This window comes from Lemur catta, chromosome 23, assembly GCF_020740605.2.
Source record: "Lemur catta isolate mLemCat1 chromosome 23, mLemCat1.pri, whole genome shotgun sequence".
Lineage (NCBI taxonomy): Eukaryota > Metazoa > Chordata > Mammalia > Primates > Lemuridae > Lemur > Lemur catta.
This window is the reverse complement of record NC_059150.1, coordinates 20,302,161-20,325,028: the sequence shown is the minus strand read 5'-3', so window position 1 is coordinate 20,325,028 and position 22,868 is coordinate 20,302,161. Positions and strand designations below refer to the sequence as shown.

The window sequence follows — 22,868 nt, the reverse complement described above, 5'->3', positions numbered from 1 at the left end:
GCACGCTGGGACCGGTAGTCCCCAGGCGGCCACTCCGCGGGTCGGAGGATGGTCGGAGCGAGAGATCCCTCCCCAGTCCCGCCTTTTGTCCACGTCTCACTTCTCGTGGCCAATGCCCTCTCCTGTCGCCGGAGCCAGCCCCTTTCCGATGTGACCCCCATTGGTCCTGAGGCTCCAGGACTGCGGCCCTACCCGGAAGTAGCGTTGGGGGAGGCGGTTTCCTAGACTACGACACCGGAAAGCTGGGGGAAGTGCTCCCGGCCTTTGAGGGCGGAGGGCGGTGGCAGCGCTGGCGCTGGGGACCGGCTCGGTGGCTTCGGGAAATAGTTTGGCGCCGGCGGCTGTCCGCGTTACCCCACGTCCCGCCCTCGGCACGGCCAGCAGCCCCCCCGCCACCGGCGTCCGGCAATGTGGCCCACCGACCGGGCGTAGCGGCTGCGCGTGCGCGGAACCGGGGGGCCATGAGCGAAACCGGCGGCTGCCGGGGCTGTGGGTCCCCGGTCCCCCAGCGAACGTCATGGAGCCTGGTGGCGGCGACGACGGCGCTCTGCCTGGTGTCGGCCACGTCCGTGTGGACGGCGGGGGCCGAGCCCATGAGTAGGGAGGAGAAACAGAAGCTTGGGTAAGGGAGCTTGGCAGCCTGGGGTGGGTTTCCCTGTGAGGCTGACCACGGGCGAGGTGACTGTCATTGCGACCTGGGCGCGCAGTGGCCTCTCCTGTCTCGGCTGTTGCCGCGCGATAACCCTGGAAGGGTGGACAGGGTCTGGGAAGGTGGGGGCCGGCGCTCGCGCCGTGACCCCGAGGGCCTGTCGGGTTGTCGCCTGGGCCATCGGTGTCATGTGCGGGCTCCCGAGGCCAGCCGCGATGTGTCAACCCGGCTGCCATGTCAGTGGCCCGCGAAGGGGGCTACAGCCCGTGTCACTGCGCGCAAGAGTCCTGTGGTTGCGTTTCGATGGCAGGATGGTTAGATTTCTCGTACAAGTGAGCTCTCAGCTGGGAAAATGTTGCCAGTCTCACAGTAGTTAAAGAAATGGTGTTTACACCTGTTACGGAAAAGGGGGCGTTCATTGGAACTTAAACTTAACATGTTTTACTGTTTCCTTGCAGTGTTTTCTTGCACTACATTTTCATAATAGAACAGAATAATTGGTGTTACTCAAATCCCCAGTGAAGTATACCTACTCACTTTACTCAGAGTAGTTTTATCAGTCTTGAAAGTGTCATAAAATTATCAATTATATTTATAACGTTTAATTCAGTGAATAATACTAATATACTCGAGGTCCCACAAGTGAATAAAAAAAAAAAAGCCAAGAACCAGTAGAAAACGGGCACATGAGCAGTTAAGTAAGAAGAGGAAATGCACATTGTAGATAAACATGAAAAGCTACTCAACCTCATAAATGTGAGAGATGCAGATTAAAACAATGAGGTAGCCCACCAGATTAGTAAATGCAATACACATTAAGACAGTACTGGGTAGTTAAGGCGTGAAAAAAAACTTGGTAGGACTGTGACTTGCTATAACTTATTGGCAGTATGTCCTAAAATTGAGATTGTGCATACTTCTTTGATTCATCAGTTTCATGTCTGGGAATCTAGCTCACAGAAATAAAAGCACTATTTATGTAGAAATAGTTGTACAAGGATGTGCATTTTGAAAGAACTATTCCTTAGAGGTAAGTGGTTAAATATAGTGCTTCTGTATTATGGAATAGTATTCAGAGAAGAAGAAGGAGGTATGTCATTGGAAGGCTCTCCGGAATATATTACCAAGACAAAAAAAAAAAACAACAAAAACCAAGTTGTAGAATAACATGTATAGTACTATCCCATATTTTTTTAAATGAAAAAAATTTTCTAAGCTTCGTAAAAAGTGGAAAGATGATTATTTCATGGGGTTAGGATGGAGGGGCAGCAGAACCCTCCTTTTAACCGTAATTACTTTATAAATTAATACTATTTAAATCATTGTAAGAGTCTTATATTTCTAAATAAAATAGCAATAAAGTACATTTAATGGAAAAAAGTTGAAGTATCAACCATCAAAACAAAATTACCAGTAAACTCTAATAAATATCTTAAATTTTTTCTCTCCATGACTTTAATATATCATTGATAACTGTTTTACTGAATATCCCACTCTGTGGGCACTTTACATATGTTATCTCTGTAATCCTCCCTATGTCTTAATGAGCTGAATGTGATCCTCATTTTGCAAATGAGGAGGAAGTTGAGACTCAAGGTTGACTTGTTCAAGGTTGCAGAGCTTTTAATTGGTGGAGCCAGTATTCCAACCCAGGTCTGTCTGACCCCAGAGCCCATGTTCTTTCCACTGTGCTGCACTTTTCATAAGACTTGGAAGAGAAGTAGCAAGTCTGTTAAGGACCACAAGTATTTTATTTGACTACCACTCTCCTTTCTCCCTTTTTAATTAAAAATTTTTATTTGAAAAAGAAAAAGTCATTGGATAAATCATTTTTGACCATAATTAATTAATTACTTTTTTTTTTTTTTTTTAGACAGTGGCTCACTCTGTTCCCCGGGCTAGAGTGCAGTGGCATCATCATAGCTTACTGTATCCTCCAACTCCGGGGCTCAAGCGATCTTCCTGCCTCAGCCTCCTGAGTAGCTGGGACTACAGGATGCGCCACTAAGCCCTGCTAATTTTTCTATTTTTTGTAGAAACAGGGTCTCACTCTTGCTCAGGCTTGTCTTGAACTCCTGGGATCAAGCAATGCTCCTGCCTCCCAAAGTATTGGAATTACAGGCATGAGCAACTGCACTGGGCTCAAAATTAATTTTTAACTGGAAAAGTCCAACCAAATTGACTTGAGATTTCAGCTCAAAATTTGAGATTAGTTATGAAATTGAAATTATAATTATTTGGGCTTGTTAATTTAGATTTTTCTAGTCTAGAGTAAGGGTAGAGGAAGAATCGAGAGCTATAAATCACAATTACACAATTACATGATGTTTTCTTCTGGGAATTTTCGGAAAACTGAATTCTATTTGCCTGTTTTTTTTTAAAGCCCAAATAATGATTTGTGATAAAAAGTAGAAATGCCCCACCCCTTTTCCTACCTGGGTGAGGTGGTTCATTCCTGCAATACTAGCACAAACTAAACAGAAAATAAAGACTGGAATTGTCACAAATAGGAAGCAGTTGCTCAATTGCTTGCAGTTTATAGTTTGTAGAATTATTTACCTGGTAATGTGTTTTCTTATCCTTCATGGAATATATTGTTTTTTGGTTTTCTAAATGTTACAGCAGGAAATTTTGTTAATGTTATCTTTTCATTAAAAAAAGTATAAATCCAGTTTCTGTAGCACATGACAGGTGATGTAATGAGAAAAAGCTGACTTACAGAAATTACTTAAAATGAAGAAAGACATAATTTTTGGACTGTGGATCTAATTTCCAATACATTTTTATCCAGTTGTTGAATAGATATAAAACCTTACAGAAACCTTTTTTTCCTGTTTAATATAATAATTATTGTGCTATTTTGTATTTAAGTATGACTTTGTTAGGACTTATATGTGTAAGTCAGACCAACTGGATATTAAATATTTCCATTTCAAAGTATGTGCTGTGAAATTTGCTGATTGCATCCTGCATAAATGTAAGGATTAGAAAATAGTATGTTCTCCTTGTATGCAATCATAATTTACTTATAATCTTGAAAATGAATGCTTGCAAAGTTGGGGTAGCAAGTTAAAGCTTATGTCACCTGTAATATGCATGTCTAGGCATTACCATTGCTAATTACAGGAATTTCTACTTCTTGGTAATAATTTTGTATTCTATTTCAGGGAAGGAAAAAAGAGCTTTCATATTTCCATTTATTGATCATTGCTTGAAAGGGACATTTTAAACTTTTTTTTTTTTTTTTGCTTATGTATGTAATTTATCGGCTGCAATATAATATCTAGAGGGATTCTTTATAATTTCCTGAGGGTATTTGATCTGCAGTCTATGATTATATGTATAAACTTAAAAAGAATATTTAAGCAAACTGATGGTAAGATCATGTTTTTAATAATTAGGTGTTTTTAAATGGTTATTATTCATAAAAAGTTGTCAGGACTTAATTTATTTAGTTCACAAGTTTGAGTTGTACTTGATTTTGCTGGTCATTATAGCCAAGATCTGAAAATTAGGTCTTTTTCTGTCTGCTAGCTGTATTATCAGTATTTCATCATCCATGATAGAAAGTTTTTTTTTTTTTTTTTTTTTTGAGACAGGGTTTAGCTCTGTTGCCCAGGCTGGAGTACAATAGCATCATTATTGCTCACTGCAACCTCAAACTCCTGGGCTCAAGAGATCCTTCTGCCTCAGCCTCCCACATAGGTGGGACTACAGGTGTGCACCACCACAACCAGCTGATTTTTCTGTTTTTTGTAGAAATGGGGTCTCACTATGTTGCTCAGGCTTGTCTCACACTCCTGGGCTCAAGTGATCCTCCCTCCCTAGCCTCCCAAAGTGCTAGTATTACAGGCGTGAGTCACCTCACCTGGCCCATGATTACAATTTTTAACGTGACAATTGCAGTGTAACAGGAGGCAAAAGAAAAATATAGCCAGTCATTGTCTTTAACATTTTTTTAAATTCTTGCCATTAACGATTGGAACTTTGGTAAAAGAAGAGTTAAAAAAAGATTGTTAAGGTATTTTTTCTTTGCTAATTATTTGGCCTTATCTAGCCATAACATTAACTTTTGTACTTTTTCCTATGGCCCTCAAGCCCCCAAACTTGAGTGCTTAAATTGCAAGACTGATTCTTTGGTCCCAACCTCCCAGATTTTGATTTAGTAATTCTGATGTGGTGATCAGAAACCTCCATTGTTTCTTTTGTTTTTTTTAGAGAAGGGGGTTTAGCTCTGTTCTCCAGGCTGGAGTACAGTGGCACCATCATAGCTTATTATAGCCTTTGAACTCCTGGGCTCAAGCAATCCTCCTGCTTCAGCCTCTGCAGTTGCTGGGATTATAGGGGTGAGCCACCAGGTGCCCAGCAGAAGTCTGCATTTTAAACAGCTGTCTTGGAGATTTTGAGAAACAGAGTTAGCCAAAACACACAAATCTCTTTTTGAGCATTAGTATTTCTCATTTTGGAGGTGAATACTCCCTACTTGATTTTTGACAGTTTTTAAGAGTAGCATAGTACATCATAAAATGCATCTTTTGAAAATGTGACAAACATTAATAAATATGTTCTTAAACTCAGTTTAAGGGGAATGGCAGAGGCCTCATGAAGTGTTGTGATTTCATGTCAGCACACCCACCCCTCTCTATAGAACTTAGAGGGTAGGCAATAATGATTTCTTTTGGGGCCTATCCAGCAGTATTTCTCCCTTTAAGACGTGTATGTTAAATAATTGTGTTACGAGGTAATTGTTTTTCAGCATCAGATTTCCTTCTTTCTGATCAGAGCATGCATCCTTCATCAGTTTTCTTAGGAATAATTAGATAAAATTTACATGAATCACTAGGAATAATTAAAGTTTGATTCAGCTCTGTGTGTGGGTACAAGAAAGCTTATCTACTAACTGGTATATTTCCTGACTCTGTCTGTGTCCCTAACGAAATTTTTCATGTGTTTTTTTATTGGTATATTTTTATGAGGGAGAATTAACTTTTTGAAAGACAATAAATAGAATATACTTAACTTTTTTCCATTTCTGCTCTTTTAAAATTAGGAATCAAGTACTGGAAATGTTTGATCATGCTTATGGTAACTATATGGTAAGTAGAAAGCTTATCCTTACATACTGTTTATGTGAGCTGGTTATTAACACAGTCAACTGGGAATTTTGAAACCCGTATTACCAGCACATTTTTTAAAAGGAAGGTTTTAAAAAGCAAGTCAAACATAGGCTAATAGTATTTCTGGTAGTGGTTCTTTGAGAACCACTTTATTAAATAGGTAAGAATAAATTGAAATTAGGCTATGAAACTTTGTATTTAAACAGTTTCCTCAGGCACTATCAATACTGTTCATTAGTGCTTTATATAGCTAGATATTTTGGATGTTTTATCTCTGGCCTTAAAGGAATTTACTATCTTAATTTTAAAAAACTGGTTACAGTATTACTTTATGTACTCTATGAAGAAAACCATTACTTAAAAGAGATAAACCATCACTTAGCTTCTGTCCAAAGTATATCCTTATAGACTCTGAATTGGATATATTTTGCTTTCTAGTTATGCTGATCTATATTGTTTTAAAATGTTTTAGTGCTCCTGTAAAATGAAATAGCAGTTTCAGTTTTATAAGATGAAAAGTTCTGGAGATCTGTGTCACAACAATGTAGATGAAATAGCTAGCAAATTTTAGCATTCAGAAGAAAGTTTTGCATATAAATCTGTGATTTTGGAAAGTTCAATCAAATTTTCCTTAGAATTACCTCTTATAACTTTGTTTTTACCTTTTAAAATATGTCAGCAGATTTCCTTTTAAGATTACAGCCTTTAAAACGTAGTTGGGAAAAGTCTGGCAGAGAACTGACTTTATTTCTGCTTTAAATATTTTTCAACTGATTCTGTGAATCCATTTTTCATTATATATTAACCAGTATCTTCATACGTTAGCATTAATTGTTATCTGTGGACGTATAAATATATGTTATGCATTTTTATATGTTTAAACATATTTGATAATCGTTGCTCCCTTTTAAATTATGCATTTGGAAAGAGTTCTTAATAGATGTTTTATGATGATTTTTGGGATATAAACATGTCAAAAATACAGTTTTAAATTCATTTCTCAAGACCTCAGTCATTCCCTTAATATTTCTTTTTTTGAATTAATTTTTTTTTCACCCACGTGGCAACGCTTAATATTTCTGTCAAAAATCATTTATCCCTTCCCTGGTTAATTCAGATTGGGCAAAGCATAATTTAACAAATCTAGCCTGCTAATTTTGAGATGGCCAAGTGGATCCATCCTATACCCTCAAACCTTAGCTGTCCCATAAATGCATGCTTTTGATTCCAAAGTTGAATAAAATAGTATAAAGCTGGATGAATTCATTATCTCACTGTGAATAGGAGCCTCTGTTTATAAAGCAGAGTATCTTTGATATCTTGTCCCTTTTAGGTGAAATGGCAGAAAGTTATATCAATATATTTTTTCCAATTACAGATTACACTTAATTAATGGATTTGTGACAGAGCAGGTACTGAGGGCAGCTCTCAGAGGACTTTCTGGCCCAATTCCTTTTGGGACCTAAGTGGGTAACTTTCTGCTACAACTACTTACAAGCTCTAAGAGAGAGAGATTTCATTGCCAAAACCAGGAACTCCTAGAAGTAACATCCCCTTCCGTATTTCCAGTGACACCATACCATCTGTAGCCCACTGCGATTCTTAGACATTAGTGACTCTTGCAGTGTACTTATTCTATGCTCAAACTATATGAGGTCTGTAACCTAAGATTTACTCTAGAATTTACATTTCCCCTTTTCAAGTTCTCAACTAACATGACACAGTTCTAAAATATTAAAGAGAATCCAGGTGCCTTATGTTTGTTATTTGAAGTCAGTTGAAAATTTTTTCCTGTTACTAAGAAACACTGTTAGCTTGCTGTTGAGTAAAAGTGTACAAGTTTTGGAGTTAGGTGGGTTTGAGTTCAAATCCTGTCTCAGCTGTTTACTAGCTTGGAACCTAAACAGATCATTTAACCCCTCTGAGCGGTGTCTTCCTATGTAAATGGAAATAATTGCAAAGAGTTATTGTAGACTATAGATTTTTAAGGATGGGCCAATTTCTTCATTTTTAATTTTTAATAAATTTATCTTTTATATGTCTTATGCCTAGCATTGTGCGTCATACATAAATGCTTATTAAATATTTTTTTTGAAAGAACTGAACTGAATAGTTGTAAAGGTGAAATCAGTTTTTTTTACATTTGATTATTGTGATATATCTTTGCCTTTTAAACTCAAAGAAATAATTTAATAAACTTCATTAAAAATATAAGTTCATGGTGAAATTTGGAGTCTATAAATCTATTTATTTCATTGTAGTTATTCACCCACAGTGCTAAAATGTAATATGCCTGGTACATGGTGGGCTTTTATTAAATGTTGCAAGCTTTTCCTCATTTCTTACTAGTTCTTTCTAATATTACGCTCCAGTCTGGTCTGCAATTAGAATAATTTCTTTAACTTTTTGATTCCCAGGAGAACAGTGGTATTTTCCAAAGACAGGCAATATGATATAATTAAGAGCAAAAACTCTGGAGTTGGAACAGGACGTGAGATGGCTCTGCTACCTACCAGCTGGGTTGCCAGGGGAAAGTTTACGTACTCTCCCTGCTCCTGTTTCCTCATCTCTGTAAAATGGAGACAATGGTTTGCCTGCCTCACAATGTTGTTATAAGGATTAACCAAGTTAATATAATTCAAGTACTTAGAAGTAGTGTCTGGCAATTAGGAAGAGCCATGTAAGAGTTTGCTACTGACTGCTGCTGATAATAACTACTACTATCATTATTGTTTATTGTTTGCCTGAAATTGAAATGTCCCTCCTAAGATTCATTTAGGCTTTAACTTAGAACTTGTTTCCCAGATTATACATAGAACTTTCTTAAAGCCTACACATTCTTTCCTGTTCTTGGCATGTACCCCTTGAGCTTATCTTTTTCTTTCTATTAATGAAATAGAAGGTTCTATTAATGCTATTTCTTAATACAAATGTCCTGCCTGCTTTAGGTAGATTACTATATCTCTGCCAGGGATTTTCTGATTTTATCACTTGTTGGCGTAACTATTAACAGTATATATAATGACTGTTTGAAATGTCTCTAGCCCCAGTCAGGCTGCAGTTGACTCACACGGAGTTGCACAGATGGCTTGCTCTTTTCCCCAAATAACATGAAATTTGATGTTTATTTTGGCGGTTCTTGTGTGACCTTATTTTAACCCCAGACCACATTCACTTTAGGGCTTCCATTAACATGTTTTGAGTATTTGTGTTGAGTTCAGTTTGCAGATTAATTTAGTTGAGAAAATGACATGTATTTGGGCCATCCAAACAGAGCCTTTTCGGATCTGAGCTCTCAGATATATTTGTCTGCCAGTGTTTTTCTTGTTTACCTTAGATAATTCAATTAAACTGTTATAAGCAAAAACTGTACTTGGTAGAGCCCTAAACATTACAAAAAGCTTGAACAGATTTGGAAAGCAACATTTCCTTTAACTAGTAGAATCATACCTAATAACCACTTGTAAGCTTGATTTTGTGAAAGAAACAGTAGAGTAGTCTTCATCATTCAAACCAAACTGTTTTAAAGCATAACTTCTTGTGGATTTCTAGATTTATGTACCTTTTTTTTTTACAATGCTTTTCTCCTCCTAATTTTTTTTTAATTATTGTGCTAAAATATACATAATATAAAATTTACCATTTTAACCTTTTTTAAATGTTCAGTTTTGTGGCATTAAGTACTTTAACATTGTTGAGCATCCATCTCCAGAACTTTTCGTCTTCCCTATCTGAAACTCTGTACCCATTGTTTCTTTTTAGTAGTTCATTCATCAAAAAGAGTAATTCTGTACACAAAGTACTTTAGAAATGGTACTAACGGTAGGTTTGGGGGAGATAGAAATTTATATTTACCTCTTTTTGTGCAGACAGTTATGAGATTATCATGTATCAGTCATTGTTCCTTGGTCTCTACTTTTAGAACATCCTAAAACCCTACCAAGATTACACAAGAAATTCTATAGTATCCTCTCATAGTGTTTTGTAATCACACTCTGATATTCTACATAGGATTTTAACTCGGTGGAACCAGGTGTTTCTGTTTAATTAACCTTTTTTAGGTACAATTTACAGAGAGTAAAATTCTAATTTTAAGAGCACAGTTTTGATCATTTACAGTTGTTTAACCACCACCACAGTCATGACATGGAACATTTTTATCACCCTGAAAATTTACTTCATGTTTATTTGCAATAAATTCCCTCTTCCCACCTCTGACCCCTAGCACCTTTGATCTGCTTTTTGTCAGTATAGTTTTCCCTTTCCTAGGATTTCCTATAAATGGCATCAGAGAGTATATAGTCTTTTGATTCAGGTTCTTTGATTTAGCATGATGTTTTTGAGATTTATCCATGTTGCTGGAGATACATCATCTCCTGTTTTTCACTCAATATTGACTTGATAGAACACAATTTCTTTATCCATTTACCAGCTGATGAATATTTGACTTGTTTTTGGTCTTTGCCTATTACTGTATTAATAAAGCTGCTATGAACCTGTGAGTGCAGGTTTCTACGTGGGTGTATATTTTCATATATTTCCCAACTAGGAATGGGATTACTAGGTGATATGTTAAGCATAAGTTTAACCTGCTAAGAAACTACGAAACTTTTCTAAAATGGCTGTAACATTTTGCATTCCTCACCAGCAGTGGGTTTCAGTTATTTCACATCCTCTTAAACACCTGGTATTTTCAAGTCTTATTAATTTTAGCCAGTCTAGTGGGTGTGTTGTAGTATTTCCTTGTGATTTTAATTTGATTTTTCCTGATGACTAATGATGTCAAAAGTCTTCCAGTGTTTTTATTTGCTATTCTTATATCTTTTTTGGTGAAGCGTCTGTTTAAATCTTTCATCCATTTTAAAATCAGATAATTTGTCCTGTTGTTATTACTGAGTTATAAAAGTTGTAATATTTTCTGGATATTTGTCCTTTATCAAATGTATTTTACATATATTTTCTCCCAGTTTGTGCTTTGCCTTTTAATTTTTTTAACAGTGACTTGAAGCACATTTAAAGTTGTGATCAAGTCCAGTTTGTTATTTTTCTTTTATAATTCATGCCTTTTATAGCCTACCTAAAAAGTATTTACCTAACCCAAGGTCACAAAGTTTTTTTTGTTTTCTTCTAGATGTTTTGCAATTTTATCATGTTCATTTCTGTGACCCGTTTTGAGTTAATTTTTGTATATGGTATGAGGTAAAGGTGCGTTTATATATTTTTTAATGTGGATGTCCAATTATTCCAGCACCATTTCTTGAAAAGAATATTCTTTCCCGATTGAATTATTTTGATGCCTGTGTAAAGAAAATCAGTTGACCATATATACATGGGTCTGTTTCTAAACTCTGTTTTGTTCTGTTAATCTAACCATCTACCCTTACACAAATATCACATTGTCTTGATTATTATAGCTTTATAGTAAGTCTTAAACTTAGGCAATGTCAGTCTTTCAGCTTTGTTCTTTTTCAAAATTGTTTTGGGTCTCGTAGGTCCCTTATATTTCCATGTAAATTTTAGAATCACATTGTCAATTTCTACAAAATCTTTTGAAATTATATTGAATCCGTAGATTGGTTTTGGGAGAACCGACTTTTTAACAATATTGAGTTTCCAATCCATGAATATGGTGTCTCTGTTCATTTATTTAGACCTTATTTAATATCTTGGCAATGTTTTATAGTTTTCCATGTACATGTCTTTGCACAGCTTTTATTAAGTTTATTCATAAATATTTTATATTTTTGATGCTATTGTAAATTGTTGTTCACATTTCAATTTCCAATTGTTCACTGGTATTATGCAGAAACACAATAATTTTTCATCTTGCAACCATGTTAAACTCACTTGTTATTTCTGGTAGGCTTTTTTGTAGAGTCCTTAGGATTTTCCATGCGGTAAATCACGTCATGTGTAAACAAAGAGACCTTTACTTCTTTCCAATCTATATGCCATTTCTTTGTTTTTTTTGTTTTATTGCAATGGCTAGGACTTCTAGTGCTATGTTGAAAAAGAAGTGCTGAGATCTTTGCCTTGTTCCTAATTTTAGGTAGAAACCAGTTAGTCCTTTACTATAGAGTATGAGGTTAGCTGTTGGTTTTTCATAGATGCCCTTTATCAGGTTAAATTCCCTTCTGTTCCTAGTTTGCTGAGAATTTTCATCATGAAAGAGTGTTGAATTTTGTCAAATGCTTTTTTTGCATCGATTGCTATGATCATTTTTAAAAAACAGTAGCAAGACTTTATTGTACCATTGTTATTTATTATAATTTATTATTTCATATAACATTTCATAAATTAGCATTATTTTATTGTTAACCAAAACCAAATTGAGATATTTTGGAAAATTTGGAAACTTCTGTTCTCATGTGACTTTGAGTGCAAACTGAAAGTATATTAACACTCTGCTCTGTAGTGATTAATTTAAAATCTTATGAGAGAACTCAGTTTTTGTTACTTTTTCTCCTCAGTGCTGAGAAACATTTCATAAGATACAATACCTAAAAGGACAATAAATGTTTAGTATAGGAAATTATTCTAATAGCTTAATAGTGTAGATAAATGGACTCCTAAACACCTGAAAAATGGTTAATAGTATAAATGATGAAAAAAAGGGAGTAGGAAAATTTGGTGTGGGGCATGAAAAGAGAACTGATAAATTGTGCAAGTTCAATCAATGATTAGTATATACTATCAATATGGGATAGATGGCTTATCAGATATCAGTTTTTGTTTTAGGAAAGAATATCTTAACCTGTCTCAAGGAGTAAGAATATTTGATGTTTCTAATAACACACTTTTACAATTAATGATTTTTTTAAATTATTATTTTTAGTAGCATAAAAATCTTCTCCCTTTACCTGGTTTTGGAATTGGTTTTACTAAAATGTCTATTTTTGACACTGCTTTGACTTGAGTGTTTTAGAGTAGAGTTCTATCACCTCAAAGCCCTAGTTAAGGCCGGGTGCGGTGGCTCACGCCTGTAATCCTAGTACTCTGGGAGGCCAAGGCAGGAGGATCGCTTGAGGTCAGGAGTTCAAGACCAGCCTGAGCAAGAGCGAGACCCTGTCTCTACTAAAAATAGAAAGAAATTATCTGGACAGCTAAAAATATATATAGAAAAAAATTAGCTGGGCATGGTGGCACCTGCCTGTAGTCCCAGCTACTCGGGAGGTTGAGGCAGGAGGATTGCTTAAGCCCAGGAGTTTGAGGTTGCCGTGAGCTAGGCTGACACCACTGCACTCTAGCCCGGGCAACAGAGTGAGACTCTGTCTCAAAAAAAAAAAAAAAAAGCCCTAGTTAATTTAGAGTCTCATATGGAGAATTTGTTACGTTTTGTTTTAATTTATTTTATTTTTGCACTTTGCTTTTAGCTAGGCACATGTTCTACTTATAGAGGACTCTTTTTATCACCTGAGTTTATTTCTGAGTGATAATTATTAGGTGTTTTTCATGGCTCTGAGTCATATCAATATGAATTACTTATCCCTCGTTCTGGCAGTACATTGTGAAGAGCAGGTATTACCATACAAGTAACCAGGATATTTGAAGCCTAATAAGGCTGTTTATTTGCCACGTATGCATTGCTCTGGATTTGTGCACACCTTCTGTAGTTTACTTTGTGGTTAGCTCAAAGAGAAGTCTGTGGTTGTATTTTTATCCTTAATCTTGAAACAAAGGGACAAAGTATTTTTACCCCTGGTTCAAAACTCCCTTATTTGATTATTCTGGTTTGCAATTGCTATTAATATTTTTATTGTCTAGATAAGTTCATGATTTGAATTTCATATTTAATTCGAGGTTTGACTTCATATTTAGTTTCAAACAGAGGTGTGTGTGCCTGTGTGTGTGGCTTTGCAAAACCCTAAAAATAGTGATATGAAGTTTTCTAAGCAGCAGGTTCTAAGCAGTAGTTTAACATAGTAAGGAACTCTACAACCTAATTAACATTTAAATGATCTTTTACAAAGTATCTTTCAAAATACATTAGCAACTTAAAAAATTTTTATTTTTCTTGACTTCTTTTTTTTTTTTTTTTTTTTGAGACAGAGTCTCACTTTATTGCCCGGGCTAGAGTGAGTGCCGTGGCGTCAGCCTAGCTCACAGCAACCTCACACTCCTGGGCTTAAGCGATCCTAGTGCCTCAGCCTCCTGAGTAGCTGGGACTACAGACATGCGCCACCATGCCTGGCTAATTTTTTCTCTCTCTCTATTTTTTTTAGTTGGCCAGCTAATTTCTTTCTATTTTTAGTAGAGATGGGGTCTCGCTCTTGCTCAGGCTGGTCTCGAACTCCTGAGCTCAAACGATCCGCCCGCCTCGGCCTCCCAGAGTGCTAGGATTACAGGCGTGAGCCACCGTGCCCGGCCTTTCTTGACTTCTAAGTATTGTTTATATGTGTTAAATATGAATTATAAGACCATAAATAATGTGCATTCTGGGAAATTAGTTCTGTTGGAATTGACACATAAAAAAGTAGTTAGGAATTTTACATGTGAAAAGACATGTAAAAATGGAAATTTATGCTGAAAAATTGTATGTAATATTAAAATTACAAAGTATTGAATTCAGAATTTAGTAGCTTTATATCAAAACATTTGTTGCCTAGAATCTTCTACTCAGGGAATGAATCATTATAGATAACTCAGTTTTCCTGAATATTAAGAGTTGTAGTCTTCAATGCTTTTTGTATTCTTTAGCCTGGTTTAAAAAGTTTTGGTTGTTCCTTTCTTTTTTTCTTTTTTCCTTCTTTCTTTCTTTTTTTCTTTTTTTGATCTTCCCTTTTCTGTTAACCATGTGTTTATTAATGGTATTCCTGGTCTCTAGTCTATTTCTCTGCTTCTAATGTGCTTTGAGTCTGGAATCTAAATAATTAAATTGATTGAGAGGTAGTAGGAGAGAGTTGGACTTGGAATCAATAATATTTTTGCTGAACTTCAAGAATTGAGTCATTTGGGCATTCAGGTAATAAAAACAAGTCATACATTAATACGATGTACAAAAGATCAGACTAGTCTTAGAAACTTTGACATAGCAATACTTAAATGTAAGAAGGGTGTGGAACTGTCTCTTCAAATTTCTGAAAGGAAGAAAGTATATCTCAAGCATTTCATAACCATTCAAATTGTTTTTCAAGTAAGGCAAGAGACAGCCTAACCCAGGATTATTAGAGAAGTACAATACTTACGATATTCTTTTAAGACAAACAAATAAACAATAAACTGAGGACATCAGGCAGTCAAGAGGTGAATCAAAATAAAAACCGAGGAATGAGGAAGCTTAGAAAAATGCTGTGTGCCAACTCCACTTAAGTAGAGTTCTAACACTGGCAACTCTGGGAATTATGGTTCCAGATCAGAATGCAGATGTTATAAATCTTCAAAAATCTTTGTCAAACATTAAAAATTTTCTTTCTTATGCTTATAAATATATACAGAAAGGGAAAAATAGCAAAACTAATAGTATATTATTAATTTGAACAGCGCTTGCCTTGACTGCTGCCTTCTCATTGTATAACTTAAGATATGGAACAGGCATCTTTTTTATACTTGGTGAATTGTCATATTCCTTTCTAAATTTGGATCAACCTCAAACGTTTTATCCTTTGCTCTTTCTGCTGTCATGAAGTATCTCTGGGAATTTCTTTAATGGGAAGAGTTTTGCAGATATTGCTTCCTCTGTGACATCTTCATCTTTTATGTCACAACTACTTTCTTAATTTATGTCAATAATTTGACTTTCACTAAGTTTCTCTGGCTGCATATCTAGAGTCTCTTGAATGTAGGCAGTGTTAACATTCCCATGGTCAGCTATTTCTTCTATAACCCCATTTATGTTCAGTTAGAGTTTTGCTTCCAGAGTTACTACTTTTTTTTTTTTGGTTTTTTCTTTCTTCATCATCATCTTTTTTTCCCCTTTTTTTTGCTGGACTTTCATCTTTATTGGCTAATTCCCTTTTGATTATCCATTTTTGTAAACTTATGTAAGATTATCACTAGGTTATGAGGAGGAAACACAACTACACATTTGCTGTCTATGCATGAACTGAATAACATAAAAGTGATCATTTCACTGACTTTGAAAGAAGTAATGTGATTGATCACTGATCATAGTGAACATATTATTTACATAGTGATTTGTGGACTGAAGAGCTAGCATCAAAGTTTGTATTTTGTGTAATTAAAGTAAATATGCCATGGTAACTAAAATTGGAACCTTGGTGTTGGGTGTTTATTTAACTAAATTGTAAGTATAGTAACTGAAACTTGTGCCTAGCAAGACCATACAAAATGAGACTGCCTATTACGTAACTGACAAAAACCTAAATTGAATGGGAAAAAGTATGAGTATATTAATATTATTCTTGGCAGGGAGTTAACAAATATTGTCTAAAATTGAAACATGTAGTTAACACAGTCATATTTTATTAATTTTAGAGGAATCTTTCAGGGACTCTCCCTTGGTGAAGGAAATATAAAGTTCAGCATGTCTCTCTTCTTTTCTGTTAAGACTCACAGCCACGTAGGTGGAAATGTTCCAGTCCAGTTTCACAGAAGCAATCACCCAACTGACAGAGTGTAGTTCTGGCTTATGGCTGTGTGTATGTAGGGCCACCAGCATCAACTTCCATACCCTTTGGGTATTTTATTCCCAATACCCATGTTGTGCAGCTTTATTTTCTATACTCTATTATTCACTTTTGGTACTTGAAAACTTCGTTTCTTATTCTCAAACTCAAATATGTATTACAAATTATTTTTTTAAATTTCTTCAGCATTTTATTGTGTTTATAGTGAGCAGGAAGTAGGAGTCCTGCATGTACTTTATCCAGACTGGAAACGATCTGTTATAGTCATGTTTAAAAAAAATCCCAGTAATCTAAACTATAAAGCACCTATTAATAAATATTGAGAAATATGTGAGAATTATAGGAAGAAACTGAATTTATATAAGAAGCTCTGAATTAATACAGTGATATACTATATTTCTAACAGAAAGACTCAATTGGTAAAGATACCAATTCTTGCCAAATTAGATTTTTCCAATTAAAATTTCAAAAGAATTTTAAGGAAATTTTAAAGTTATCCACAAGAGTAAGTTTGAGAAAGCATGATGCAAAGATAGAATAATTAATATAATGGTTTTGGAGTAGGAATAGGCAAATAGGTCTGTAGAACAGAATAAAAACTACGGACATGTGCTTGTTTTTGGAACCAATAAAGCTAATATTTCAAGCCATTGGGGAGAGGATGGATTGTTTTAAAAGTGGCATTTAGAAAATTGGCTTTTTCAAGGGAACAAATACAGTTACATTTCTATTCCACATTGTAAAGAAAAATAGATTGCAGATGGAGTAAATATCTAAATGTAAAACAATTTGTAAGAGTACTGTTTTCAGAGGCTCAGGGAATCCTTTTAAAGTATGCCTGAAATCCAGAAACTGTAAAGAAGAGACTGATAGATTTAACTACATTATTAAAGCTTAAGGTAGAAAGCACCATAAACAAAATTATAAGCCAGACAAAAGACAGGAGAAAAATATTTACTGTATGTAACAAACATAATGTGTTAGGAGTCTCTTTTGGCCAAAAATAAAAAGAACCAATAGAAAAATGGACAAAAGGTATAAACATTTCAAAAAATAAATCGCAATGGCTAATATAAAAAAAGATGTTTATCCTTATTAAAAATGAAACTTGTGATACCATTTTGCCAGGAGATTGGAAAAATGTAAACCACTGATCATCTCCTGTGTTAGTGGGAATATAATTAAGGTGTAAATTGGTATGCTCAGTTTGGCTGTGTTTATCAAAAATTAATTATTCATACCCTTGACGTAGTGGGTCTGTTTTTAGGTAAATAATCCATAGAATTACTAGCATACGTACAAAAGCTGTATGTACATGGGTTTTTATTTTAGCGTTGTTTATATAGTGAAAAATTGAAATCAACTTACATGTTCATCAGTAGAGGAATAAGCACATTTTAGCATATCTGTATTTTGGAATACTGTGAGAAGCAGGTACTATTACGTGTATAGGCTCTGGGTGCCTGGCTTTGTATTCTGGATTCCTCATTTACTAGCTACATGATCTGGGCTTACTTAATTTCTCTGGGCTTCAGTTTTCTTATCTGCAAAATGGAGATAATTTTGTTGTGATAATTAAATTAACTAGTATGTAGAATAATGCTTAGGCTATAAGTACTCAAATATTAGCTAGTATTAAATTAGCACCGTGATGTTATTAGAAAGAATAAAGTATATCTTTGTAGCATGGAAAAAAATCCCCACATTGAAATAAACAAGTTTTAGAGCAATATGTGCATATGGCATAAGCACCTGTTTGTAATTATAATTTTAAAATGATATATGTACATGTAATTTGAATGTATATGGCTAAATCTGGAAGGGAGTGAGATTAGGGAAGGGCAAGTGGATTATCAGTTTTGTAAAGAAATATTTTTTTGTATTTGACTTCTTTTAAAACAAGTATTACATTTGTAATTAAATTTTTTTAAAAAAGATTCCACAGACTATAAATTTAGTACAACTTTTTTGACCTTTTTTTCAATTGTGATCAGGTCATATTCTCTAAATGATAAGTGCTTTCTTTTCTTTTCCTTAGTGACTTATTAAGGTTTTCCTTGCAGGAACATGCTTACCCAGCTGATGAACTCATGCCTTTAACCTGTAGAGGTCGAGTTAGAGGCCAGGAGCCCAGTCGGGGTGATGTTGACGATGCCTTGGGAAAGTGAGTATTAACACACGGCATGGCATGGCATGGCATCTCAGAATTCCCAAATCTTAGACTTCATAGAGGCAGTTTAAGTACAGTAATATTTCTGGGAATTGGCTAAGTTTTCAAGACTGCTTTAAGTATTATATTAAGCTCCTGTATTCCCTTCTGTAATCTTTTATAAAAAATTAAGCAATTTACCTCTTAAATCAGAGAAAAGTTAGTTGTTTTTTAAGCTGGATGCAACTTTTAAAATGTATATAACTTTCATGTAACTTTACAAATGTATATGAAGTCATTTAACATGTTATAAGGTATGAATACTTTAATGTTTTTATTTGTTTTAAAAAGTGCTAGTGAATGTTTCTCTGCATCTTGAAAGATATGTAGGTACATTGAAGGTAAATGTAATGTTCAGACTTTTAAATTTTTTTCAGTGCTTTATAGGTTACATTGTACTGTAGATACATGGAAGTACTAGTTAACAGAAACTACCAGTGTGTAGGGTATAGATAAGTTTGCTTGTATGTTCATGGATAAAATATTTAGAATTGTAATGTTTTATATCTTCTTACACTTGTTTCTTAGATTTTCCCTAACGCTGATTGATTCTTTGGACACTCTTGTGGTAGGTTTGATTCTTCTTGGATTTACTTATTTTATAAGTTTTTACGATATGCATACTTGTATTATGAGTATAATTATAACACAGTAAGTATGAAATAGAAGCCTTTTAAGATGTTCAGATCTTTGCTTCTAAATAAATCTTTCACACTGTTGTGTTGATGATGTCAAGTGGAATTATGTAGAAAAATGGAGATACCCAAATATTATAATTTATGGGAATTTCAGTTTATGTGTTGGCACCTTAATCAGGAAGGATTTTTTCCATTTTGGATAAGGAGGTTGAAGCTATTGGAAATAATTTTAGAAAATTCCATTGATGTTGTTCTATAATGACATGCTACAGTGATCCTAAAATTGTTAAGTTAGAATCTTTATGTGATATGTTCATAAAAATTTATTTTTCCCACTGGAGATTTTTAGTACCAAGCGATCACTTCTTAGCTCTCCTTTTCAATCTCATGTGATATAATCATTTTAATTAATTCTGGTTCAGGACTGTTTATGATGGCAGAGGGAAAAGATTGAGTTCCAGATATCATGATTTCTAAATACAGTATCTTCCTAGTTTTTTACTTTTAGATCATTATTGTATAAAAGTAGGCTTGTTTGAGGATTTTCCTTAAAACATAATTCTCAACCTTGTGTTAATGTCCCAAGTGCGGATTAATATTTTAAAATATCAAAAATCTTTGGGGTGGCAGAAATTTTTTGGAATCAGGCTTTTCTTCTTAATGTTGTTTCTAGCTTCTTCTTTCACTGGGACATTTTAAAAATTATGTTAGGACAAAGATTCTCTAAGAGCAGTTTAGAATCACCTTTGAAGTTAAAAAAATAAACCCTCTCAACTTATTCTGATGTAATTGTTCTGGAATAGGGCTGAACATTATTATTTATACTTCTAAAGCTTTGCTTTGGTTCTAAAATGCAGCCATGGTTGAGAAAACCATGATTATTTAGACCTTTTTAGCTAGGTCACAGTTTTGAAAGTCACAGCTTTATTTTTCAGAGATTAATGGAATGTGCAAACTGTATTGTAATAACTATGAGAAAGAGAATATTACATGCCTTGTTTTTAGTTTAGTGATTCTAGGTTTTGTGCATATGATAGGAAAGAGAAAAAGATACACGAAATATCCTGAGAGGCACAGGTTCCCACCTAAGTGGTGTCATTTACTTGTAACTGTAGGCCCAGCACAGTGGTTAATGCTTGTAATCCCAACACTTTGGGAGGCTGAGGCAGGAGGATTATTTGAGGCCAGGAGTTCGAGACCATCCTGGGCAACATAGTGAAACCCTATCTCTATAAAAATAATTAAAAAATATTTGTGACTATAGCTGGGTTATGCATATTGGTCTACTTTGGTATTGGGGACTAAGTGAGGAGCACAAGCTATGTGTTAGAAAAGATTATAGGTGCACTTAAATTTATTTCTCATTTGGTCATCTTGGCTTTATCTTTACATATAACAGGTTCCCCATCGTTTCTCTGTAAGTTCTTAGCTGATTTTCATGAGTGTGGATCTTAGATATCATATGTGTTCTTAAAAATATCATCAGAAATTAGATGAAGTTATTCTGGCTGCATAATGTTCCACATTTAAAAGTCCATTGGCCTCTCTAATTGGGCACCCATTAGTTATTATAAAGGTTATATTCAGGATATACCAAGTATACAATCTGGCATTGGTTCTCAGAATAAGGTCCCTGGTCCAGCAGTATCAGCATTTCCTGGGAACTTGTTAGAAATACAAATTCTCAGGTCCTGTCCCAGACGTACTGAATCAAAAACTCTGGGAGTGGCCCAGCAGTCTATTTTTAAACAATTTTCCAAGTGATGTGTGCTAAATTACTTGAACCACAGTACAATGATGCAGTGCTTTGTAAACTTCAGTGTACTACAGATTGCCTAGGAATCTTGCTAAAATGCAGATTCTGTTCCAGTAGATCCAATGCTGGCCCAAGAGTCTACATTCCTAATGAGTTTGCCCAGTGGTGTTCAGCAGACTACAATTTGAGTAGATGAGGCTATAGTGTAACCTGAGTTCTGGCTCCTTGTGCCTCCAGAAGTGGTCATATAATATTGATATGTATGACCTTGGCCAAATCATTTATCTTCTCTGGGCCCCTGCTTTCATCTCAGAAGGGCCTCGAGTGGATATTGGTCCCTATTAACTATAAGATATTAATATTATTTCTTATTGATCTTTGGTTTAGAGTCAGATAAGTAACCTCTATTTGTTGATGCTGTCTTCAAGAGGAGTGAAGAAGAAAGATTGATAAAGTCTTAGAAACATTAAAAAATGATACTTTATAAAATCTTTAAATTTCAGTCTTTCCAAGTGGAAATAATCAAAGTAACTTACATATCTTCAAAGCTTTGAAATACACAAATTGATTTTGAATTTTTATCCTTATCATAAACATTTTCTGTTTAATTTAAGCAGAAGAATTACAGGAAATTAAAATCCTTTGAAACTTTTCCCTCCATTTAGAAGGAATGTTACCTTGTACCTTTTGTCAGTACAAGCATTAATCATTAATCTTTCTAATTTTCTTTGCCTTTGTGATTTTTTTAATTTATTTTGTGATTTAGTAATTTGAAAATACTAATAGGACATATTGTTTGTAACAGTACAAACAACCCTACTGTTTTTATTTTGGTCAAACCATAATATTAATATGTTAAGTAGAATTTCAGTTGTCATAGTTTGATCTTTAAATTTAAAGTGTTCATAATTGCAGCCATCTCGTTTCTATTGCTTGTATTTGAGTCAGACACTAAAACTTTAAGTTTACATTTAAATTCAACATTACCATGCAATCTGTAGAAAAAATATATTGAAAAAAATTAAAGATAATGGGGGAAAGGATGAGACCCGAATTTATCCTTTGTTATCAGATAGGAGCTTAAGAAACTCATTAAATAATGGAGCTGTTAGAGTGAATTTTCTGGCTAATTATGGACAAAGAGAACTGTCTTCCCACTTTCATTCCTCTTTTAAACAAATGGCATTGGTACTATTTACTTTGTTGTTTTTGATTTTGGAGAGAAGGGGAAAAAGCCATTTTTCAGTTAGAGAAGCAGTTCAAACCTTAAAGAAAATATGTGGAAGGAAATCTGACTACAAGTAAGAGTTCAAGAGGGAAAATTCTCGGAAGATATGCCTCAGGAAAAGAGTAAGATTAACAAAGTGATATTAAAAAGTGTATGTTTGTGGAGGGTGGGAAGAGTAGAACAGTTGTAGCCCATTCTTAAAGAGAGAAGGGCTGTAAGCATCTGCATTCATTGCTGCAGAATTTATGTGGACTTTGAGGTTGAGACAGGCAAGCAGTCAGTTTTAAAATCAGGTTTTGTGTTCTATTTTACTCAAGACTTACCGTGAATTTTACTTTTACTTGAATTTTAGGCAGATACTCTTATGGAATGTTTTATTTTTATTCAATAAATTAAAATTTTTAGTGAAAGTATCAAATCAAGTAAAAAGGCACTATAAAATGTCAAACAAAAAGAGTAAACAGTCAAGTAAAGGAAAACTACTTTTAACACATCTATGGCTCTAAGTAATGTCTCATCGTGCAGCCTTAATTTAGACTGAAGAATCAAAGCAGCCTATGTAATGACAGTGACTCCTTTTTGGAGCTTATTGCAAGAATGCACAGAGTTCTTACTTTGGTCAGGATTCTAGACTTGCATGGTAATAATAGTAATGATCTTAAGCACTTAGAAAGCATTTTACATA

General features: G+C 34.8%; 1 protein-coding gene across 1 annotated transcript in view; it reads left to right on the top strand.

The window, feature by feature from the left end:
* Nucleotides 1–213: 213 nt before the first annotated feature.
* The window catches only part of EDEM3 (ER degradation enhancing alpha-mannosidase like protein 3), a 70,084-nt gene continuing 47,429 nt past the window's right edge, over nucleotides 214–22,868 (top strand). The window contains exons 1-4 of the mRNA XM_045536400.1: nucleotides 214–622; nucleotides 5,700–5,745; nucleotides 18,416–18,516; nucleotides 19,090–19,129. Of these exons, the coding sequence (XP_045392356.1) occupies nucleotides 462–622; nucleotides 5,700–5,745; nucleotides 18,416–18,516; nucleotides 19,090–19,129 (348 nt within the window). The 5' untranslated portion in view covers nucleotides 214–461. The remainder of the gene's footprint in view (nucleotides 623–5,699; nucleotides 5,746–18,415; nucleotides 18,517–19,089; nucleotides 19,130–22,868) is intronic.